Here is a 25,699-nt window from a genome sequence, read left to right on the forward strand (position 1 = left end):
GCTAATATTTGCATTTTGTTTGTAATTGTAGGTGGGTCATTACATACATCCCCTCCTTCCAAAAACTTCGTCCCGAAGTTAGGGTTTATATTGTATATTGATAATTATTTAGTGATTAGTATAATCACATAAGAATTGTATTTTACAATTAAATTTGTTTAACATAGGGCATTTTTAAAATTTGTGTTCTTGAATATTTTAAAAATTTACAACTATAATATTCATGTCCTGCCCTTGTAGGGTTCCCAAGCTATTCTAGAATCATCCCATCCTTCCTAATCTCTTCCGCTCTCATCCTATCCATCTTCTACTGGAGTATGCCATGGCATTAACTATACTGATCTAACCATTCGTAGACCCTAAGGATGACATTGTCGACTATATCGACCTGATTTCCGAGTAGGCATCTGACAATCATCATCACACATTTAGGGGAGCTTGACTGGCACAATCCTTCCATGACTTAAAGTTTTGGAGGATAAACGGTGAGCAACACCTCCACCCCTCGTAGTAGGACTAGGGTCAACAACTTGGCATGGCATTGAGCCTCGATTGTTCTTGGAATTTTGTCATCACGTGGTCGGTTTGGTAATGATGTTATCTGCAATGTAAACACTTGTCCACACATTATAACATATGCATCAATATATTCAAAACAAATTGTATTTAAATAACAATTTTTGTATATTTCACATATGTTGCTATCTATGGTATTGATCTTTGCTTTTATATAATGTACTTGGCCATGTCGAACCCATATATCTGTAAGATAGCTTTCATATTAAAATGTAGTCATTCTTTTATTTCCATCTCATCAATCATGTCGACATGCAAAAATGAAATAAAATTATAGAACATCCATAACATAATTCATAATTTAGATTTCATAGCAAGGTTAATCAAATACTAAACTTCGTATTGGTATTCATATTCTAGCAATGTTAATTAAATAACATATTTCATGTACCAACAAAATAAAAATTCATTTTTATGTGTGATAATCCAAAATAATAGTCTTAAGTATCCAACTTAAAAATAAAGTAAATATATGCAAAATAAGGTTTTAGATTCCTCAAAGTCAACGCGAGTTGAGGTTTCTTTGACATATGGTCTCTTTATCTTCCCAGGGAGCCGATCCAGGGCTATACTTGTCCCACTGGACATTAACTTGGTCTACCAGGCGGTTCCTGAGCTGTCGAACTCTACGTTCCAATATACGTCATGGTTTGACCGAAATTGTTCCCTCGTCCAATACTTGTAGTTCTCCATTGAAGATTATGAGATTTGTTAGTTATGTAATGTCGTTATTCTATATAAAAAATATATTTTTGCCCCAAGGCCCTGAATGGTTTGAGATGGCTCTGATACCAGAATGTAGAACCTGAACTGTGCAATTTTAACCAAACAATGTAAAGCCCTAATTGTGCAATTTAATCAGACAGGGATTAAAATTTAAAAATTTAAATTGCAGAAGAATACCTGGAATCAGTTGAAAAAGTTTTGGACTGTGGTTGTTCCCGCTGCTGTAGTTACCAAACCGCCCTTTACCACTTAGCCTATCTAGGGTCTACTTGTACGGTCCCTAGATCCAAAAGACAAATCTTCTGGCCCCTGTGCCCAAAATTCCAAGAATAATCAAGTTTAACATCTGTGACTCTGTTAGATATTCCAGTCTCCCTATAAAGCTTCCTCCAAAATCTCCCCCTTGTTATGGTTTTCTCCACTCCCTTATATGCTCAACTCTACTGCCTCCGTACCTCTTCGCTCCTTCCTCCACTGTTTCCCCTTTCTTCTCACTGTCACCCCCCATTTTTCTCGACCCATCTCTTCCTTTTGGATAGAGGTAGTGGTCCATTTATTTAGTTTAGGTTTTGATAATATTTTATTAAATTAATTTCCAATTAATTAAATTGATTCATTTATAGTTTTAAGAAAGATATATTTATTTTAATATTTAAATAGATGATTTTATTTATTTTAATTAAATATAAATTAAATAAAATTTCATATATATTTCATTAACTTTATCATATATATATATTTAATTTAAGGATATATATATATATATATATATATATATATATATATATATATATATTAAGGCCCCACTCGATATATTTATTATAATCCGATGAAATAGGAATTAATTTCGATAATCAATTCATTAACCTAAACTTAGACATTTCCCAGTATTAGCCAGTGTGTATACTAGTGCAATACATGCAGCCCATGCATATGTAGCTATCATATGGATGCCCTGTATGTATGCTAATATTTGCATTTTGTTTGTAATTGTAGGTGGGCCATTACATGTTGTTGAAAGAAGGAAAGTAGGATCTGATTGAAGAATATGTTGCTACATATGAAGCAGGAAAGGAAAGTGTATGATTAAAGAATCTTCTGTCAAAGATTCAGTTGATAATCCTACTATGAAAAGTTGAGAAGCAACATCAAGTTGTCTGGAAGACTCCGAAGGTTTGTATTTGATTATGTACATGTGAAAGTATATTATTGATTGGGGTTGTGTTTGTACAGGTAAATTTCTCGAAGGTTTTGATAGCATGCTGATTACCGATTAGTTTGATTGGGAGAGATTTGTTGTCTTTGATCTGCTGGATCAATTAGTGTTGAGGCTTTGTGAGGGAAGCATTGCCTGGGAGGACATTTGGCCGACACTTTATGTTGATGTATAGATCCCGAAGTTGGAAGGGTGGCGTTGGTTGTTGAGCTCTGACACGCACTTGGATGGTTAGCAAGTAAGCCTGATGGTACCTAAAGAGGCTGAAAGCTTGAGTCCATCTTAGTCCCACTTGGATAGATTGCCTTGGTCAGGAATCTAGTCCGTAGCATTGCGGTGCCTAAACTGTTGAGAGACCCATGGATAGATTGCCTTGGTTAGGAATCTAGTCCATGGCATTGCAGTGCCTAAAGCTCTGCATGGTTCATATAGTTGAGATCTTCCTTGTACTTGTATAGGATGAATACCTCCCTAGTTAAGTGGGAGTATTGGAAAATGTAACTAAGTTCGGTCTTCATTTGAGTCATCTTCTAATATATTTGTCAAAAGAAAAGCAAAAATAATTTTTATTATTTTTTAATTGACTTATTAAAGCATGGGTTTCATGCTTGGGTCAAATGTATAGGTCAAGCTTCCATTGTAGGCTTTAGGTTATTGTCAAAGTCAATTTGTGAAGACTCCTCCATCAAGTCAAGTCTCCTTGCTGTTGAAAGAATTATCTTCAAGTCGTCCTCAAAATTATACATTAGCATGTCAACTCAATTCAGTGATACTAGTCTTCAAAAGTACCATGTCGGCTTATTTAAATGGACAAAGAACTATATATATATAAGGATGAGGACTTCGCATTACTAACACAGAAATTTAGACAGGAATTCAGAGGAACATGTTTCAGTATCTTTACAGGAAAGAGGCTTGGGTTATTCAACAAAAGTTTTGGGCTATTACAATGATCACAATTTCAATGCTATTACAGTCTCAAGATTATCACAAGTCTCGGTGTAATTACAGTGGAAAAAGATATTGATATTTCTGTAGTGATGAAATCGTGATGAGATAGGATCTCAGTGCAACTACAATGGTGAGATCTTAATACAATGATGAGATCTCGGTGCTATCTTAGTAAATTAGTTTTGGTACAAGGTCTAGATGCAGTGAAGAAGGTTTAAGTGTTGCCAAAGTGACAAGGTCTCACAATGAGATGGTTTCGTTGCTATCACAGAGATGGGGACTTGATGCTCTCACAGTTACAAGGATGACTTGATGGAGGATGTCTTGGGTCTAAGTTGTAAGGGTCTTGGTCGTCTCATCTTGAATCTACTAAAGGAAGAACTTTGACTGGTTTTTCCCTAGAGTGGGGTTTTGCCTTGGCAGCGTGCCTACATGTTGTGTACTCTTTTATTTATTGCTTGGCATTTGTCTTGATGATAAGAAAAGATAAATCGAAAGAACTAATAATAATAAAAACATGACAAGATAATATTATTAATAAGGGAAATTATTTAACTGCCACCTCTATGGATTTCCCAACACTTCATAGAGCTCTTCCTCTTTCCTATTACAATAATCGAATAGGAATTCCTTGCCCTCGTGATCTACTATATGTTCACAATATTCACTCCATCCATCAAGTCTTTCTTGTAGCATTCAAAGGTCTTTAGATCAAGGTTATTACAAGGAAACTCAGTGACAATTCCTTTTCCACAATGAGACATCTCTTATGATTTTGCACATCAAACCACTGTGGAGTCGCCAGGGTGAATTCTAATGCCTTGAGAGATGCTTGCTTCACCCTACAAGCATTGACTTTGAATTTCATTGAAGAACTAGGACTTTGTTCTTCCATTGGAGTTGCCAAAGGGATATATTGATAATGTTGTGTAGGAACAAGACACGTGTCATCTCTTTGGCAACAACACCAAAAATGTTGCCACACAATCTAACAAGGGTCCTGGGAGTAGTACCTAAGGGACAGCTACTAGACCACATGAAAACAATGGGACAAAGACCCACTGCCACCCCAATCAATGTCCCATGTTCTTTACAGACTTTCACTGATGGGACAAGTCCTGGTACGAGGGAAATCACTTTTAATGATGGAATCAATGAATAGGTATATTGTGATTTCCAAGGCCCATTCAAAGGAGAGGCTCAAATTAAGGTTCAATGCTTTAGGAGAAGCAAACATGCTCTCCAAGAAAGACCTATGAGGAGACCTAGACCTAGGGTTAATGATATCCAATAATGGCAAAGAGGCCGAAGGTCAGGGCTTCAGAGATATTTAGGAATAGTCAAGAAGCTTTGTATGATGCTTATGTGCTTCTAAATAACCTCTAGTTCTCCTTGAGAAACCTAGAATGGTAGCACACGAGACCTAGGGTTTATGTATAATTGTGGGAGAAGACTCTCCAAAGTGCTCTCTAGGTCAAGGTGGGATAAGAGAAAGGGTTTGAATGATTTATTCCACCGAATACTATATGCACAAACCCTCAATGAAGCCAACACACCTAAACGTTCATGATGGGTTTGAAAATTATAGCTAGGGTTTGATATTTCTCGAGAATGAATAGTGGGAATTGCATGAAACCTGGAGGATCACTAGAGGAGACACCAACGCAGTAGCCTATCCAAGTGGATTCGAAAAATAGTCCCTCTAATGAATTTCACAGGAAGCCCTAGCTAGGCTGTCTAGGTTTGGAGGCCGAAAATTTTGGAGGAGAAAAAGAGAAGGGAAGAAGGGGTAATCACCAAATTCACTTGGATCAGTGCCTTGTCCTTGGAATATGGAGTTTGTGATTCGAAATTTGTTTGAAATTGTCTTCAAGGAGGTTAGAAAATGATGCTCTAGCAAACATTCTCTAGTATTTACTTATGGATTTTCATGGAAGAAAAACGAGTTTTTCTCCACTAGGAACATTCATCTATTTGTTATGAATGAGTAACATACACAAATTTGCAATCTAACAATCCTTTACTATGATATTAAATAATTAGGGCACAAAACAAAGAGCTAGTTCCAAAATTCCCACACATTGGACATTTTTCATACAAAAATCTTCAACAAGATTACTTACAAGACAACAATAGATATATCCAAATCCAAGATCAAGCAGATGGCTCCAAGAAAGAACGAAATTTTAGCTCCAAAGATATCGAAATGCATCAAGAGATCTCCGACAGACAACCGAGAGAAAGTGCAAAATACTCAAGAAGAGATATCCAAGTAGTGATGATGATGATAATCCAAATGAATGGGGATTAGCTTTATTTATATGAACCTCCTCTAATTTGAATTAGCCTAAAAATGCCCCTAATATTATTTTAATGTGCAAAAATAATATGTCTTTGGTGACAAGTTGACCAATAGCTCATAAAGTGAAAGCTAAGCCATCCAAAGCTAGCTAAAATGATGAAACAATGGTGTAGAAGGGTCGTTGGAAGGCCTATTGGAGTCCTCAAAGTGCCATGATGAAGAAGAGGGCTCCATGAATGATGATTAAGGGGGTGGCCCATTGATTTCCAAGAAAAACATCATCTGGTGCTCCCAAGTTGCTCTGGGACACAAGTAATGGTTTCATGGGTTTCCTAGTGGCACAAAATCAAGTCAATACTCCATCAATAAGGGCTAGAAGATGACACATGCCCTCCAATGTATCTTTAGGAAATGCACAACCTCTTTTGGGCCCTGGATCAACTGCCAAGTGTCAGGTGCAATGTGTAGCCTATTGGGCAACATGGTCCAAGTGCATCATCAAATTCATGTAACTAGAGCATGAACAAGCAAGTGGTGTTGTTGAAGAAGCCCATGGTGTGGCAATCAATGCTTTGCATTGTTGGAGGCCCATGGCTCTTAACGCTCACCATACAAGTGCCATTGTGATCCTCTGGAGGGTTTGTAGCCAATATAGGTAGGCCAAGTCCAAGATGAAAACCCGCTAGCAATCACATGTAAGATCCAATGTGTCTCCTCACCTTCCAATACAATGATTCCTTAGTGCAATTGAGTAAATAAGCTTGCTAATCAAGGGTGGAAGTGGACACTTCATAGTGGCTTTCCCTTCCAAATGGGACTTTAGACATGTCCAAATGTTTCCTTTCTTGGCAAGAGGAATTAATGAAGGACCCTATTAGGTGGTTTCAACCCTTAAGGGAATGACAGGTTCATGGTACATCCATCAAATGGCAGGTGTGATGTGAAATAGTGATGGAACAAAGTGAGGGCAATAGGGGAGGCTCCAACCCACATGCCATGGTACAAGGGTAGCTTTGATGAGGGAGGTCCATACCTTGGATATATGAATGTAGGAGGGAGCAATCGTGGTACATGAGTTACCCCAGCCTTTGTTTTTCCACCCTTCTTCATTTTCCTTTTGCCTTTTATTGATTTTTCTTCATTTAACCGCTCGGGGGTCGAGGGGATGAGAGCATTATGTGTGAGATGTAGCAATGATTTCCCCCCCCCCCCCCCCCATGGTGGGGTAGTTCATTGCCCACTAGGGGCTGGGACATTCATGGGTTCCTTAATGATGCAGGGAACACTTGTAGGAGCCCTAGGAACCAGGGTGATGGCCATAATGATGGCGGGTAGAACTCATGTTTGGCTTTTTCTCACGTGCTAAATTTTATTGTCTTGACCATTTTTTGCATTTTGTGGTACATTTCCTATTGTATGTGGCCAATTTATGCTTTTATCTTTATTTCTAGCTGCATCAATCTTCGGGGCATTGACCTAGGCCCGTCCCAAGGTGTGGAGAAAATGAAGGGGAGGCTAACACCTTGTGGACCCAATGGACAAATGTGGACCCAAATGGGGAAAAAAAGGCTTGTAATGAGCGGATGGGAGTGAAATATATGGTATTAGGAAACGGGACCACACAACCAAAATTAGGGTTTTGCATGTAGTGCTACTCCTAAAGTTAGTGGACAATAAAGGAGATCCCACGGGACTAGGATATGAGATCAACTCCCCCTAGTTGAGGTAAGGAAACAAGAGTATAGCTCAAGCCCTTTTTTTTCTCCAAGCCCCCCACTTATCCATGCCCAAGTGTGTCCAAGAAAAGCAAGCATAAACACCTAACTACATAATGAAAAATCATACCTTCGGGGTTGGAAGGTCCACCTTCAAACATACGATCATGATAGATGAGTGAAGGTACACAACAACTGACTCAGGTGGTGGAGAATGGTAGCACATCGAGCTATCATGTGGTTGCAAGGGGCTGTTGACTGAAGACAAATCTAGGAGAAAATTTCTCCTATAGGGGTCACCCACTGGTGGTGGGTAGCAATGCCTTCTTGTTTTGTTAAAGTTTGTCTATCTTGTCTTCTAAATTTCTAATATGTGAATTCTCTTGATCTTCCAACTGCAATTTCTCGGTACACTAGATTAGATCATCTTGTAGGAACGATGTTGGGTGTTCAACCTGCAAGTTTGATTTTGTTTTCTTCAATTCTTGAGATGCAGGTTCTTTATTAAACTTTGCCTTTTGCCGCTAAAGTCACGCTATTAATTGTTTTATCCTTTCATGAAACTTAACATCTCTTTTTGATGACTGTTTTTGTGTGTCACTTTGATATTCAACTAATGTAAAAGTTTTGTAACATTTTGCATAGACAACATTTTGATTTCTAAATGACTCTCGACAATTAGAATATCCCTCTGAACAAAAGGGACATTTTGAAAAGAAACCAAGGTCCCATATGGAATGCATCTTTTTGTTTTTTGTTTTTACTTTTAACTCCTTAATTATTCACTTGAACACACACACACACACACACACGTACAGACATATATATTATCTTTTAATATTCACCTTTATATATATATATATGCACACACACACTATTCTTTTGTTTTTTATTTTATTTTTTTATGGCCAAAGGCCTGATGGAAAAATGGAGAACCTCGAAAACTTGTTTGGCAAAAGCCTCAATCAAACGACAATGAACTTGACGAAGGGTTGATGTCCAAAGGCGAGGTCAGACTAGCTCTGATACCAATGTAACGAACAATGTTCCTATACATAGTGGAATATTCAGAATATCTTGAATATGTAAATATTCATTATAGGGCAAGTAATATATATATATAAAGAATGTATAGAAGATATGATATGTTACAAATGAAGGGCCTACTTATATGCTAGGCAATGTGCCCTTTCACATATAGTCATGTCCTTAGAGACATGCCTCTTCACTATACTAATCATTATTAACTATTAATTATGAATTATTTATATTCATAACACTATGGAGAATCCCTTGCTAGGAGGGACTGTTGAAGCTTGTGATAGCTGTGAAAGGTCTCCTGCATAGGTTTGGTGTCTTAGCATGTAGAAGATGATTTATTGCCTCATTATGTGGTTGCTTGGTGGGGTAAATGATTTATGTATTCATTCCTAAGTTTAATTTAAGAAAAGTACAACAATTAAAGTTAATTAATTACTGTGGACTATTATGTCAATTTCTAAGGATAAGCAATTTAATTGTTTAAGTGACTTAGAAATGATCTCAACCATTGATCTCCTACTTCTAGGAGGGAGATTAGGGTTAGGGATTTTGGCTTGATGAAAATTATAAAATAAGCCTAAGAGAGAGGTGAAGACACAGAAGTGGAGAAAGCGATTTTCTCTAGAGCGAGAGGCTCAGCTAGACCGTATCGCAGAGGAGGAAGAGTGTAGGTGGATTTGAGAGCGTTTTGGGAGGCTGAATTGCTGCTGATTGCAGGGACATTGTTGAAGCAAGAAGGAGGTCAATTTGCGAGGGTCGAATTCTTTGAGGTGCAAAGGTTATGTGAGGGGAAGGCATAGGGAAAAGCCACTAGTGAAGAGGTGGGCTGAATTCTCTAGGTCAAATTTCTTTAGAGGCTGATTTCCCGTGGGTCGAAATTCCTAGGATCTAATTCTCCCAGTGGGGCCGAGTTGCAGGTTCTAGTCAATGCATATTTCCTTTAAATTTTTCTGTGAGTTGAAACCCTAATTTTCCTGAGGTTAATTAATGAAGGAGAATTGTTGTGGGTGTATTTGTTGTAATGTGTGATTGATCTCTCTTTGATTTTATTTTCGTTGCATATAAATTTCTGGAACTTAAAATACGAGTCATTTTTTTTTTTAAGAATTCAAAATTTATTTGGTTAACAAAATAACTTGTTGAGAACAAATAATTGTTGCGAGAAAATAAATCTGGGTTGGTATTAGGAGGTTTAACATAGAAGGTACCACATTCCCATCTTTAAGCCCGAAGAGAAGTCATCCCCTCCCAAGGGGATAAAATCAGTTAGAAAAGGCATTTTTATGAGGGCGTTTTGGATGCTTTGGCTTGGAGTTGAGTTGGCATGCTGCGGAGAGTGCAATAGGCCTCTTTCTTGCCTTGGAGAAAGAGAAACGTTGCCTCATGGAGTGTGAAATCATTGTGAATAGTGAGACTGCCATGGAAAATGAGGGCCATGGCCAAAGATGTGTGCATACATAAGATAAATGGTCCATGTGGGAAAAATGTAGGTGCACACAGATAATGATGAAATGGGTGTTTCCACCCTTTCATAGTACGATTACCTTTAGAAGGCCAATAATAATAAGTGTTCTTGTCAGTCATGTGTCCTAATAGATCCACCCCCACTACCTCCAAATTCTACCCAGAACATAAGAATGCCCATGATGGCAGGGAGTAATCACCCACCAGGGAATAGTCAGAGCAAGCACTGTAGACCCAAAGATAGCGAAGATGGGGACTAAGAGGACTGGTCATGATTGTTGCCATGAGAGCAAAGTCACAGCACTACAGAGGTAATGCAAAAGGTATGGAACCCTCTATTGATTTTATTTGCTTCTTCTTATACTTCCTCTTGCTGAAGACACTGTTATCTTAAGACATTATTTTCTGCCGTTTCAACATTATTATTTGAAATCAGAATTGTCTCGAACCTCCTGAAATAATCTCCAATTACAAAATAAAACTATGTATGAATAAAGACGAATATAGATTCAACAGAGGTTGATGTATCCTTGGTGGTGTCCACGAGGCTTGCTGAGAAGGCTGCTAGGATCAACTGCCTGTTGGTTGAAGGGTAAGTTTTGGGTTGCTTGTCACTAGTAGACTGAGTTTTGAAGATGGACACTCCTCTGCAAGTTTGTTATGTCCTTTTGCTTTCGGGTACTCATTCTGAAATTTCTAATGCTTAAAAAGTAGCATGTTTTCTTTCTTCCTAACTATTGATTTGATTTGCTTCTTCTTATACTTCCTCTTGCTGAAGACACTGCTATCTTGAGACATTCTTTTCTGCCGTTTCAACATTATTATTTGGAATCAGAATTGTCTTTGAACCTCCTGAAATAATCTCTAATTACAAAATAAAACTACCTATGAAAAAAGACAAATATCTTTTCAACAGAGGTTGATGTATCCTTGGTGGTGTCCACGGGGCTTACTGAGAAGGCTGCTAGGATCAACTGCCTGTTGGTTGAAGGGTAAGTCTTGGGTTGCTTGTCACTAGTAGACCCAGTTTTGAAGATGTGCACTCCTCTTCAAGTTTGTTATGTCCTTTTGCTTTTGGGTACTCATTCTGAAATTTCTAATGTTTAAAAAGTAGCATGTTTTCTTTCTTCCTAACTATTTGCAAATATGGTGATAATATCAATCGAGGTAGCTTATTCCATATTTGATTTAGCGATTAAGTTTTTTTTCCAGTAAGATTCATTTGGTTTTAAGAGGTCTGTACTGATTTATGTGATCCTGTTTCGATATGAAGAGTTGCATCTTTTGACCTTACATTCATTGAACTGTTGTTAGTTAGATTTTATATTGCAATCACTCAGATTTACATGCTGAACATAATTTATTTAATCTATGTGGCTGCAGATGTGTGAGTGAGTTTCACACACCAGATCACACACAGCGTTACAAGATCTGGAAGCTTGCATCAGAACACCTCCCAGTTGTTGAGAACATTGATTGGGAGAAAATTTCTTTACGGTGAAATTCTCATTAACCCTAATGTTTCCAAAAGAAACTAATGCTTCTGTCAGTCATATGTGGCTTAATAAACTTTAATCAAGTCACCGCTATGTGCAGGTATTTATTTTATGTTTTTTTTTTTCTGTATTGGCAGGTATGAGTTAACAGGAGGGTTCATAAAAAATGCTTTGTTAAGTTCTCTGCTCTTGGGTATTTCTCGTGATGGCAACAATCCAACGATTATTGAAGATGATATTATTTCAGGATGCCGGTTACAAATGCGTGGTAGTTTACAGGTATTGTGCAGAAGGTTTTATTGTAATCAATAATGTCATAGCTGTTTTCTTGTATTTATCCTATTTTCAGTGATCATTTGTAATGAGTCATGACAGATGTTAGTGCTGCCTTATGACCCAGTTTTGGTTGAGGGAAGGACATCAAGTCAACTTCTCTCTCTTGTAATGTATTTATGTCCAAATGTCAGAGTGACTGCCATCCTTGCCTGGAAAAATTGAGACATTGGTTTTCTCTCTATCCTTTGCAAGCGACAATGGCAGAAAATTAAGATTCACCAAGGTATACGTTCCATTGTCTTCCATGTGTTAAGCCATCATCTAAATGCCAGACAGGAGATATGTGGTAGACTTTGTGCAGCTGCAATTCTCCATATCTTGTTATGCACCTGTTAACCTATGTATCTGCACTCAGAATAACAAGCAAATCAGTGAGAAAACTCTAGACAACAATAGACGTTGACGAAGAGTCGATGGCCAAAGGCCGGATCAGACTGGCTCTGTGCAGCGGTTGAGCGTTCAGATGATCGAACAACTCTGATACCAATGTAACGAACAAAGTTCGTATAATGCTAAGATCTTCCGGGGAAATCACATAGAAAACATAGGGTCAACGGGTTTTGCTCTAGCCCCTAGAAAGATTCCGGTTGAGGAGATCATCTGCTCCATTGAATCTGGCATTAGGGAATTGCCTGATCACATTAAGGATGTCATTAGGCAGGATTGTTCTGTGATTCTTAGGAATGCTAAGCCGCCTAAAAGCAATATTAGCAAGGCGGAATTTGAAGCCCTAAAATCTTTAAACAATAACCCTGATGTTGTTGTCCTTAAAGCTGATAAAGGAGGAGGGGTGGTGATTTTAGATAGAGATGATTACAAGAAGAAGATGTTAGATCACCTGTGCAACAGTGGGAGCTATAGAAAGCTAAATAAGAACCCCATTAAAAAGGTTTCAAAGGCTGTTGCCTTAGCTATTAAGTCTCTTAGATCTGTAAGCTTATTAAGTCACAAACTTATAGAAAGTAGCCCTCTCATGCCTAGGATCTATGGGCTTCCTAAGATTCATAAGGAAGGCCCCCCCCCCCTAGACCTATTGTCAATACCATAGGTGGGCCTTCGTATCTCCTTGCTAAGTATTTAGCTCGGAAGCTTAAAACTTTAGTAGGTAAGTCTAGTTTTTTTGTTAAGGATTCTTTCTCTTTTGTAAATGAGTTGAAGGATGTAAGGTTTAAACTTGAAGATTTTATGGTTAGTTTTGATATTGTCTCTCTTTACGCTAACATCCCTATTAAGAAAGCTATTGATGTTATCAATCGCATACCAGATCCTGGTACAACTAAGCTTGTAGAGATTTGCCTTACCTGGACCTTCTTTAGTTTCGAGGGCGATTTCTATGAGCAAACATGCGAGGTAGAGATGGGTTCTCTCCTCTCTCCAGTGGTTGCTAACCTTTTTATGGAATATTTTGAATCTAGGGCTTTAACTTCTGCTCGATTTAAACCTGTTGATTTTTGGTAGCATCGGATGTGCTCTAGCCTTGAAATTTGGTGGAGAGGCTAAGGCACATGAGATCTCCAAGACCCATAAATCGTTTGGAGAAATTCCACTCGGATGAGGAGTTATTAAAATAATTAATATTTTTAATGGGTCCATAAGTCTAAACTTAGGAAAATAAAAATATTAATGGGATTACTAAAGATAAGGGTGAGAAGCTTCTAAGAGACGAGGATCAAGTCTGTTTTAATCTTAGCCGTTGATTAGAGACTTAATCTTGGCCGTTGATTCATCAACAGGAAAAGTATAAGAGAAGACTTGAGGATCATTTGGAGATATACCGACAGATACTCAGTGTCCTAATGAAAATCGATTCTCAAAGAGGAGGAGATCAATTTCAGAGGGAGAGTTGCAAGGTGGAGGAAGAGGAGGGCATCAACAACAGTTAGTGAATGAGGAGGAGGTGATGCAGGGGCAGTGAGAGACAATGCAGAGGGAAACGCAGCCCAGGGGAGATGCAACCCTCACGCAGGCTGACGCAGAACCACGCAGAGTGACGCAGTAGTGGGAGAATGGTCTCCAGGGTGTTAGAAAGTTCCCAGGGGAAAGTCTCAGGTGTTTTCTCTCAGTTTCTCCGTAAAATCATTCCTTGTAAAGTGATTGTTGTTGAAGATTAATAAAACCCTCATTTGCTGCACCGGTTTTCCCACATTGGGTTTTTCTGGGGACAATTGTACAAAAACAACTATGTTGATGTGATTGCTTCTTGTGCATGTATATCGTTGTGTTAAATTATGGTATGTTCTATGCTTAAAGCAGTTTACTTCAAATCTTTTTATTAGCCACTGTTTAGCAATCACATAAACATAAAGTAAAGTGCAAATATAACATTAAATGATCAACAAAAAACAAGCCAAGACAAGAGACACAAGATGTGGCGGCTAGCCAGGGACAAACTCCAATGCGGGGAAACCCTTTGATCAATTCTCCTTTAATCTTCAATAGTTTAGCAAAGAGAAATAATACAATTCAGAATTCTGTAATTTTATAACAGCAACAACAAATCCTAAATCAACAAAGTCAAACTTGGTCAAAACAACCCAAGATTGACTTCTAGTCAACTTGAAGAACTCGGTCTTCAACAGCTATCTGTAGCAGCCCAAAACAGTCCGCAATACTCAGTCAAACACCAGTCAAAGTTCAACAATCTGTGGTCAGCCCTAGCCAGTCAACGCTGGGCAACTTTTAGGTCAACACAACCCCCCAAAAGTCAGCTCTGGTCAGCCCTTGGTCAACGCAACCCTAGAAAAGTCAATGCTGCCCTAAATCAGTCAACGCTACCCTAATTCGTCCTTCTTCTTGCACGTGTGAGGGAAGCTGCTCCTTTGCTGGCCTAATAAGATGAGGAGAGAGAAGATGCATTGAGATGAGATGAGTTGATAATGAATCAACCTCACTTGTACTTATATGATTTGTTGGGCATGTGTGCCACACATTTAGCTGCTGGCCGACCTTGACAATTTGTCAAGTAAATACAAATAAATTCATATCTCCATAAATACTTGTCGGAATCCGATGATCTTTAGATCAATCCTACACCTCTCGACAAGAGGAATCTAGGAAAAATATGAGCTGCCATAAATAAGGTGACCCACATGGAGTTTGGCCCTAGTTGCCAATTTTAACACGTTATTTTCTCTGGGTAATTATGTGATAACTGCAGTAGAATTTATTTTAATGTTTGCTGAAGGGATTTCGTAAATAACTTATTGTGAAGAATAAGTAGGTGAAATAAATCAGTTACTGCAGTAGAATTTCGAGTTAGAAATTTTCACAAAACCAAAAATTCGGAAAATATTTGTTGATGATACCTTCAACTTATGGCCCCATGGTCAGGAAAAATTGGCATCTTTTTTCTAGCATCTTAATAATCAATCTGATTCCATTAAATTTACCGTGGAATGTGAGGTTAATGGAAGCTTACCCTTTCTTGATGTTCTTATCTCAAGGAAAGATGATGGTTCTTTCTCCCACCAGGTTTTTCGTAAGAAAACCCATAGTGAGCAGTATCTTCATGCTAAATCTCATCACTTTCCAACCCAAAAGCTAGGTGTTCTCAACACTCTAGCTTTAAGGGTTTCTGATGAAGACCATTTGATGGATGAGAAAACCCATCTCTTAAATGTCTTCAAGAAGAATGGTTATAATAAGTTCCAAGGTTTTCGAGCCTTTTTAAAAGCTAGTCAGGGACCTAGAGCTAAGAAAGAGGTTGAGGTGGCCTCTAGTGTCCAACTTCCCTTTATCTAAGGGACGACTGACAAGATTGCTAGGATTTTGAGGAAACAAAAGATTGGCTCCACCTTTAGACCTTTAAAAACCATTCGTAGCTCTTTAAGATCTGTCAAAGACCCTATTGATCCCAAATGCATGAAGGGTGTTTATTTAATTCCATGTTCTTGTGGAACCCCCTACATTGGAGAGACTAGTCGTTCCATTTCAAAAAGGATTCAGGAGCATGCAACGAACCTTAGACACTGTAGGCCCCGCTCCTCTGCACTAGCACAACATGCTGAATTAACAAAGCACCATATTTGCTGAGAGGATTCTAAGGTCCTCGTGAAGGTTGATCATTTCCATCACTGAAAATTAAGAGAACCATTGAAATTGAAACGAGGAGTAAGACTCTTAATAGGGACGAGGGTTGAAAGTTAAGCAGCTCGTGGGTCCCTTCTTCTTAACCCCCTTGGTTTCCTTCTTCTTTCATGATTGGTGTGTGTTCTATTCTAGGCCCTTTTTTCCTTTAATTGTGTTGATTTTATTTTTATTTTTTGTTTTATTATTGTATTTATTAGGTTTCTAAAATTATATTAATTTTAAAATAATGATTTATTAAAATATCATGGTTCCTGATTCAACCATGATAATCACATAACGGATGATATTATTATTATTATTGTAATTTATTGTATTATTATTAGTAATATCTTTGTTTTATTATTGTATTTATTAGCTTTTTATTAATAATATTTTTATTATATAATTTTCCTTTCTTATTAGATAAATATTATTTTTAATCAATCATCTTAAAATTAATATAATTTTAAGATATTTGTATCTTAATAGATTGTATAATAAAATATTAGAAATTGTTAGGGTCATATAATAAAATAATAGAAATTGTTAGTGTCATATCATTATTTCTGAATAATTAAAATTGAAATTAAATAAATTAAAATAAAATTCAAAAAATAACTAATAAATAAATTGCTTTTTGTCCCTTAACATTCCTTTTTATTAATTTTTCTTTTTTGACCTTTGGAAATTTACCATTGCATCTGTGAGATATATATTAGTGGTATGTTGATCTTGCTCCTCATCCTGGTCCTGATGATGAACCTAGATTGAGGTTCGAAATGCATCTACCGTATGTTTTCTATGTGATTTCTCCAGAAGATCTTAGCATTATATCATGAATCACAGAAGCATCAAATCTGAAAGTTCGTATACTTAGAGGAATGCTGTGATACCAATGTAACGAACAAAGTTAGTATACTCAGAGGAATGTTCTGATACCAATGTAATGAACAAAGTTCGTTTACGCTGTAAAATACTCAGAAGATCTGGTATATGTAAATATCCATTAGATGACAAATATATTAGATAAGAAAGTACAAAAGATATGAGATGATTACAATGAGGGTGACGACCTGCTTATACACCTAGGTAGGTACCTCTTCACAAACGGTCATGTCCTTAGAGACATGCCTCTTCACTACTAATTATTAATTAATCATTAATCATTATTATTGTCATTTACATTATTTGTAATATTTTTATATATATTTGATTCATAACATTTTCTAAGTATAACTGAGAAATGTACTGGGAATTAGATTTTATTGTGAACTCTTCCTTCAAGGATATAGCTGTTCAAACTTCTCCTTGAAATAATACAAAGAAACATGCATGAAGGCAAAAGCTGCTTGAAGTCTCTCTGAGAAACTAACATTTATGCCAAAATTGAATGGAAAGAAAGGGGGCAAACTTTACCGTAGGATGAGTAAAGTTGAAATAAACTTTATGCATACTCCTTTATCTTAAGATATGATTTTCCATTTCTAAATTATCTCAAAAAAGAAACATGCAAGCCTGTTCAACTCTAACTTCAAAGATAACCATTCATACTTTAGAAAAGATACTCGCTCCACTATGTCCATAAATAGCTGCCATAGGTCCTTTTTCGCTTGAAGTCTCCCCGAGAAACTAACATTTATGCCAAAATTGAATGGAAGGAAAGGGGGGAGACTTTACCTTAGGATGAGTAAAGTTGAAATAAACTTGATGCATACTCCTTTATCTAAAGATATGATTTTCCATTTATAAATTATCTCAAAAAAGCAACATGCAAGCTTGTTCAACTCTAACTTCAAAGATAACCATGCATACTTTAGAAAAGATACTCTCTCCACTATGTCCATAAATAACTGCCACATGTCCTTGTAAGATGCACCTGCTACCCTCTCATCTTTGAACCTGAACCAAACATCCTTTTCCAAATTGGAATCTGCAAACAATTCTTCCATTACACACTGGATCCTTGACAGTACCCCATTTACCTGCTAAAAATAGACTTGCTAAATACAAACATGCCAAATTTAGAAATCTAAGTCCCCACAAAATAGGAAATTTGGAGTACGAAGAGAACTACTATAGGATGCCTGCTTATTATGGCACAGTTAAATATACAGTGCTAAAATTACCATTGTTTTTTATGTGAACAAAAACATTTGCATTAGACTTGTGAACTTGCAAGGAATCCAATTATCTTCTTTGATCCAACACTTGAGCCCTGAAACCCTAGTTGCTAAAAATAACAGTTTTGTGAAACAATTGGCATGTCATTGGAATGAAGCTCATCAGGATCGTAAGCTCTTTAGGAACAGGGATAGACAACTCACCTTTAAAAGCATGCCCTAGAACATTGGCTCCTAGATCATAAACTGTTAACAATAGCGAGTTGTTACAATGTGCTGAATCTCACTGCATAACATGCTCCTATCAATGTAATGTCTTGGATGTACCCATAGATGGCCTAGCATGATGAAATCAATCTACAACTCAGCCGTTAAGTTGTCCTGGCAAATTGGGGTTAGCAGTACCAAATGACCAAATAAGCATAAGAAACACCCAATTCAGTATGCCAAGATTCAATAAAGCGAATGAGTGAATGGATGAGAGGACTCTTCGACGGGCTCCCTCCTATTACAAGATAATATATGCACAACACAAGTTGATTATTCAAATGAGTATGCTTGATGTATATACAGGAGATCTATAATAATAAAGCCTATCTAACTATATTTAATATAATGATCATTAATGAGTGTTAGTACCCTAGCATGCTCTCCCATTCAAACGATTGTTGGCCTCTATGAAAATCAATTGTGGACACCTACATTGAAAACTCATTTTTCCACATCAAATCTTCTATCATCAGGTTTTTCCACTTGATGAGGTCCTTAGTAGTTGCTTAATCCATGCTCCAAAGACTGTTTCATTGCCTTCTGGAAGAGTGGTTTGAACTGTTAGAGTTTTAACTGTGTTGCTTTGAAGGTGTTCTATAACACCCTCCTCCCACATCTACCCAAGCAATCGGCTTGCCGGGGTAAACATGCGACGAGAGGCCACTATGATATGATTCGACCTCCTAATTTATGTTAAGAAAGTGGAACCGACGAAAACACACCATACAGACATTCAACATCAGCATTAGGACCCTTAGGAACCAATCGAACCTCGCTGCCAACTAGCTTTTGGACCACTTGACCTTTGGAAGCTCTCATGCTATGGGCATGCCAACGTCTAGGGACGTCTGGATGCTCTCACAGGTCTACAAGCTAGCCTCCAGGGACTATTTTGCACAGTGCTGTGCCAGCATCCCCGAGATTTGAGCCACTTTTTCAGGCCCAGATCCCAGGTCACTGCCCAAAATTGAATGACATCTTCAAAATAGTAAAATAACAAGGAAATGACAATACAAATGCAATTACTTGAATAAGACCTTGACTGGACCCCTACTAGCCATGACAGACATTTCGTCAAACATATCACAAATATGTAATCTATAGGTGTAAATAACAGATCTGAGCATAGGGGTCTCATACTTAGTTGAGAATCGCTAAGAAGCATTGATGCCTCAACACATCAACTACCATTTCATCCATTAGGTCATAGATACATTGTTCATTCATTTACCATTAAAAACATGATGAGAGCCATACATAGCTACTGTCATAAAACACATATATAATCAACATAATAGCAATAGAAATATCAATGAAATCACAACCATATAAACCACATATAACCAGTATAATACTCATGGATTTACAAGGAGAAATAACCTCATATTGATGATGCAAAATCCAAACCCGGTATGGGACTTCCACGTTCCACCCGATCGTAGAATGGCTGAGCCAAATCTCTCTTAAGCCATTCACCCTTGTGCCATATTCCAAGCATGAATGTGGGATCTCATAGAACACATCAATCCAAAACCATCCAGGGCTTCAAGAGCCCATCCACCTCAACCCATCAATAGTGATTCCACATCATGGTTGGACATCACAAAACCATCATCAAATTGGTCTCCATCCAAGCCTTCGAGGGCTTCTAGAGCATTTATTCCAACCATGGCTTCCCGGACTAGTAACTCAACCAACAACCGCCGTCGGGCTTCCTGAGCATTTGTCCAACCAGGCCTTCCAGGCAGTGTGGAAAAAGTCGAAGTCGGGATTAATTCGGCAAGGGTCCAAAAGTTGAAAAACTCGGCAAAATTAAAAAAACACAAAATTATTCATTTTTTAAATTTTTTTTTAACATCTAGAGTATCCACAACATCAAATAAATGCATTTCCATATAAACATGTAAAGAAAGCTAATATATAATATGTATATGAAGTCTAGTGCTACATCACATATCAAAATAGTGAATCCACTTCTGAATTTTGAGTCCTGTCTGAGTCTCAACTCTCAAGAGTCAAAATATCAACAAAAAATATAATAAATGTACATCATGAGTCATCTAAAAGTCATCAAGTAATCACTAATCAGTCACTGAGATCCTCTTCCCCTTTTACGGGAATAGGGAATGGCTTTGCCTTTTTCTCTAGAGGAAGAAGACCCTGCCCTTGGGGATACAAAAGGAAATGGACTCAATCGTCCTCTAGAAGCTGATGGAAGAGGTGGCCTTTGTGCTACGCTGCCGCTGCTGCTGCCCACCCTAGATGGTGTCACCTCCTCCTCAGCATCCTCATCCAGCTCTGCTACTGCCTCCTGACCCTGATGTTGCTCCGCCTCCTCCTCCTTTATCTCTGGCTCTCCCTCCTCTGCAACTGCTACATCCTCTAGATCCACACCTAACCAATCCGGGATTGTGTCCAAGATTGGCCTCTCAGTCTCGACTCTCCATGCAGCGGTGGTATCAATATTGTCCAATGAGATGGCTTCCACATCAGTAGGTTTCTGAAGCTGTCTCACCCACAATTGAAGATTGTAGTAGATGTATACCATGTCATTGAGGCGTTGGGATTCCAATCTGTATTAGGGTCATAGATTGTAAATTAGTACTTAGAAAATTTAAATATTAAAATTAATCAAACGAATTCAAAAAATTTAATTTGAAATCTTTTTAGTTTTTACCTGTTGCGCTTTTTGGAGTGTATTTTGTCAAATACACTCCAGTTGCGCTCACACCCAGAGGAACTGCATGTTTGGTTGAGCACTTGAATGGCAAGCTTTTGGAGATGGGGTACTTTGGCACCATAGCTTGTCCACCAAGCATCTACAAGTTAAAAGAAAAATGAGAAACATAAAAAAAAACATTGAAATTCTAAACTTGAAAGTTTGAAACAAACTAAAGCTTACCTGGCATTTTGGTCATCCTATTCTTAATAGCCATGTTAAAACCAAATGTGCCACCTCCCATCCTATAGATCTCCATTTCTTTAGAAATCTCCTCACGTTCTTGCTCAGATGACACCATCCTCTCGACACAAGTGAAGAATCCATCCATCACCTCGGCATCAAATCTGAAACCACAAGCATAAGAAAATGCAGGGTTGAGGTAGACACCTGCAGCATGAATGGGGCGATGGAGGGTATTGTTCCATCGCTGATCAATCACTCTCCATATGACCTGTTGTTTCTCTAACCCCTTGTCTCCCTTATCTGCATAATAAGCACGGATGGCTTCTCTGGCCCTATCCATGGCCTCATACAAGTAGCCCATTGCGGGCTTCTCTCCATCAACCAACCGAAGAACCTTTACCAAAGGTTCTGAAATGGCACACACCTCCTCTACTCCTGCCCAAAAGCTCTGATCATATGAAACTAGTCTGCATATGCCCTCTCCCTCCGGTTTGCGGCTAATAGATAAAGAACGCCAATCCGCTGAGAGAAACATGCTCTTCACCTCCCACATAGAATTCAACAGAGACTGAAGAGATATGAAAGTAGTGGCAAATCGTGTAATGGCAGGCCGCACCAACTCTTTGTTGTTGGTGAATTTTCTCATCAAGCTAAGCACAGATGAATGATTATAAATAAATTTTGTTATGCTCTTGGCTGATTCAACAATATCCCTCACAGTAGGAATTTTACCTATATCCTCCAACATCAAGTCAATGCAATGAGCAGCACAAGGTGTCCAAAACAAGTTAGGATACCTCTCCATAAGCATCTTGCCAGCGACAACATAATTTGCAGCGTTGTTCGTTATGACTTGGACAACATTGCTTGGGCCTACTTCCTGAATGAAGAGGTCCAACAACTCACATAATAAACGTGCATCTTTAATGTGTGCAGATGCATCAACAGATTTCATAAACATTGTCCCCTTGGGACAACTAACCAAGAAGTTAAGAAGGGTCCTACCCTTCTGGTCAGTCCAACCATCTGACATGACTGTGCATCCAGTGTGCTCCCATGATGCCCTAAACTCTGCCAATCTAGCAGTGCACTCAGTCTTTTCATCTTGAAGAAGAGGCCCTCTCAATTCTGCAAAGGTGGGGGCTTTGTACCCCGGGCCAACGACAGCAACAGCATCAAACATAGGCTGGTAGAATGGGTTTGTCTTGGCAATGTTGAAAGGAACATCACTCCATAGAAGACACCTACTGACCAACTTGTCAGCTTCTGCCTTTTCCTTTTTTTTCATTGATGATTTGATCCCAGGTTGTGAACCAGTTGTTGTTCTAGGAACAAAAAAAGATGAGATAGAAGGATGAGTACCCATGGGTGAGGAAGGTGATGCTGCTGTAGAAGCACTGCCACTCTCAATTCCCCCCACTCTTGAGCCCCCTACAAGTTGTTTTGTTATTGCTGCCCTGGTCTCTTTTCCCTCCTCTTTATCCATCAATGATTGAATGGCCCGTCGGATGATTTCTGGAGTTGTGTTTTTGCAAAGTTCAACATTTTGCCCCGGAATTTGCCCCAAATGGAATTTTAATCTGTTGATGCCTCCTGACATATGCTTGCCACACAACTTGCAAGTCAAATACATTCTATTGACCCCCCTAGTTTCGGGTGTAGCATCAGGCTCACCAAACTCCCACATAGAATCCAAAATCCTCGGCATTTTGTTTTAAACTTTGAGCTGGAATTTAAAGTTTAAACCTGGGCACAAAAAAAATTGAAACAAATTCAAATCAGCAAAATATAATTAGTAATTTGTATTGCACTCAGAATTTTCAATTTAGAAACAAATTAATAAATTTAAAATTTAAATTACAAATTTACAGTGATTTTAAATTTTAATTTTTAATTTTTTAAATTTTTAGACCCACCGAAGTTCGAACAGTGAACACTTAAGCCATATATATTTATTATTATATGTTAACACTGTGGGCTCAATTTCTGAGCTAGCATTCTTCAAGTGGGACTGATATCCTTCACCAAAAGGGGACTGATATGCTAGAGTCTGCATTGCTGAGTTAACACCAGGTTCCTAATAACTGTACCTACAGCCTACCTCACTCAAACTGTTCGATGAAAGTTCTCTGGAGTCTGAGACAGATTACACAAAACTTTGGAAAATTTATTGGGTATTTACTATTTAATATATCTGGAGATGAGGGTATCAGTTATCACCGTATCTTACAATGGTCATAACTTATAAGTATAACTCATAAGTTGTTAACACTGGCTGAATGACCTTAAGTGATAACAGGACTCCTAAATATTAGTACCTTGATATGGTAAGTGACGTTGTTTGACATGGCAATAACCTTGACCTTGTTTGATTTGGCAATAATTTTGTTCTGTATGGCAATGATATATATATTATAAACAGTGACATAAGACAGAAATTCCTATGCTCATGTGAACGATATGTAATGACAAAATGCTCTCACCAGTTACGAGTCACAACTGTGGTATATATCAGTGAAACTTAACAGTGAAGTTTGAACACTGAACAGTTATATAATATACACTGTACAGTGTACACATTGCACAATACATATACGCTGTTAATGGGCCATGGCTTTCCGCTGCCCGCAGGGCCGCAATGCTCATTGCGCATAGCCATATATGTAATAATTTAATAAATATGAAATATATATTATATATTAATCATAATATACGTCAATTTTAAGTTTTAAGTTTTAACTTTTAACAGCGTATGGTCTACCGTCTGAGGCTCTGAGCAGTGAGCATACCTTAACCTTGAGGGCCGAGGCTTGCGGGCTCCTGTTGGCAACGTTGCAACTGGAAAATGCACACCGAAAACTTATAGGTTGAAACCCTCGGGCCTCGATTCTCCACAGCGCGGATCCGGAACAAGCAAAAAGACAGTGAAAAATTAAATGAACGATTTCCGGCTTTTTATGCCCGCGGCCATAATTTTTATAATGCAAACGATTTTTTCAATCGACTCCCGAAAAAATCGGGATTAATTCGATTTTATCGCGATTTTTTCGTTTTTCAAAAAATCGTCAAAAAGTCTGCCGATATAATCGTTTCGGCCAAAAAATCGCATTTTTAGGAATTAATCCCGATTTTTTCGGGACTTTTTCCACACTGCTTCCAGGACTAGTAACTCAACCCACCAAGGGATTCTAGAGCGTTTGTCCAACTAAGGCTTCCAGGACTAGTAACTCAACCCAAGCTGTTACAGGGCTTCCAAAGCATTTGTCCAACCAGGGCTTCTAGGAACTAATAACTCAACCCAAGCTCAGGAAACATGAGAACCAACCAAAACAAACAAGGAAAATAAACCCACAATCTCCATGGTTATCTAGGAAATGTCAAGGCTAGGAAATCCACTGTCAATCCAGACAATCCTGCATGCTAGTGACAGATCATGACCAAAAATCCACATGCATATGCCATGCATGCCAAAACTAGTGAGGAAGACATACATGCAACTCGATACCTGGAAGAAAATCCCGCTGTAGCTGCTGATCCCAATGTCCTCTTGCGCTTTCCTGCTCTTGCTTTGCCTTCTTGCTCCAGAAATCCAAATATGCCACACTCTCCAAGAGTGCTACACGAAAACTCTAAGTATCCAAGAGTATGAGAGAGAGAGAATAATGAGAGAGCTCCAACACTGAACTGACAAAAAGTTACCAACTGATCCTTAGAAGCCTTTTTATGAGTGAGGCCTCTATTTTCTTTATTTTCCATTATTTTCCTTCAATTTCCTCCTCACATGCAACCTGTGACCTTTCACCTCTCTTTTCTCCTAATTTTCCACTATTTTCCTAAATAAATGTGCCAAGAATGCCATTTTGCCTTCCCAAAGCCTTAGCAATTTCCTTTGCCAATTTCCTTAGCCATTAATAACCAAATGAACACCCACACTAAGATGTGTTGCCCAACATTCAACTTGGAATACGTGTTGCATCAACCGTGGTTATTATTTTTCCTTTATTAACTTTCATTACATGGAATTTTCGCTGGGGCTATTACATGTTCTTAATTTAGGAGTAGAGTGGTGCATGGTAGTTTCCCCTTCCACATAAGTGTACCCAGTAGCAGCCCTATTTTGTGTACAGGTTGGTTGAAAGAAACGTCAAGAACAATGTCAACATGGTCCAACAGTCATGGCAAAGTTTACCTCGAGTTATGTGGACATTGATGGTAGGTTTGAGGTGGATTGTTTGTGGGCGACAACATTGTGAGTTGTAGCAACTGTGAATATGTAGGTAGTGTTAGAAGACGCATGCATGGCTTTAGCACAATTGCACCAACTTTAGATCACTTCTTATTTTTGGAGTTTTCTTTTGTTTATATTTAGCCAGTCAACTGTATTTAGAAGCTATGATTTTGTTCCTTTATAAATATATTTTCTTCAACAACAGTTCTATTTTTAGCTAGCTGCATGAGCCAGTGAGTTGGGTACTATTTTTAGGAAGATTTCCATTTATACTTGGGTGCACTT

General features: G+C 38.1%; 1 protein-coding gene across 3 annotated transcripts in view; it reads left to right on the forward strand.

Moving 5' to 3' along the window:
- The window catches only part of LOC149232887 (uncharacterized), a 398,827-nt gene that overhangs the window by 179,258 nt on the left and 193,870 nt on the right, over positions 1–25,699 (forward strand). For all 3 annotated transcript variants that reach the window (XM_089379541.1, XM_089379542.1, XM_089379543.1), the window contains 2 exons: positions 11,375–11,488; positions 11,625–11,766. In XM_089379541.1, coding sequence (XP_089235667.1) covers positions 11,375–11,488; positions 11,625–11,766 — 256 coding nt within the window. The remainder of the gene's footprint in view (positions 1–11,374; positions 11,489–11,624; positions 11,767–25,699) is intronic.

This window comes from Pinus tabuliformis, chromosome J (assembly GCF_031772625.1).
Source record: "Pinus tabuliformis cultivar Carrire ecotype Pingquan chromosome J, CPIR1, whole genome shotgun sequence".
In the NCBI taxonomy this organism is placed as follows: domain Eukaryota; kingdom Viridiplantae; phylum Streptophyta; class Pinopsida; order Pinales; family Pinaceae; genus Pinus; species Pinus tabuliformis.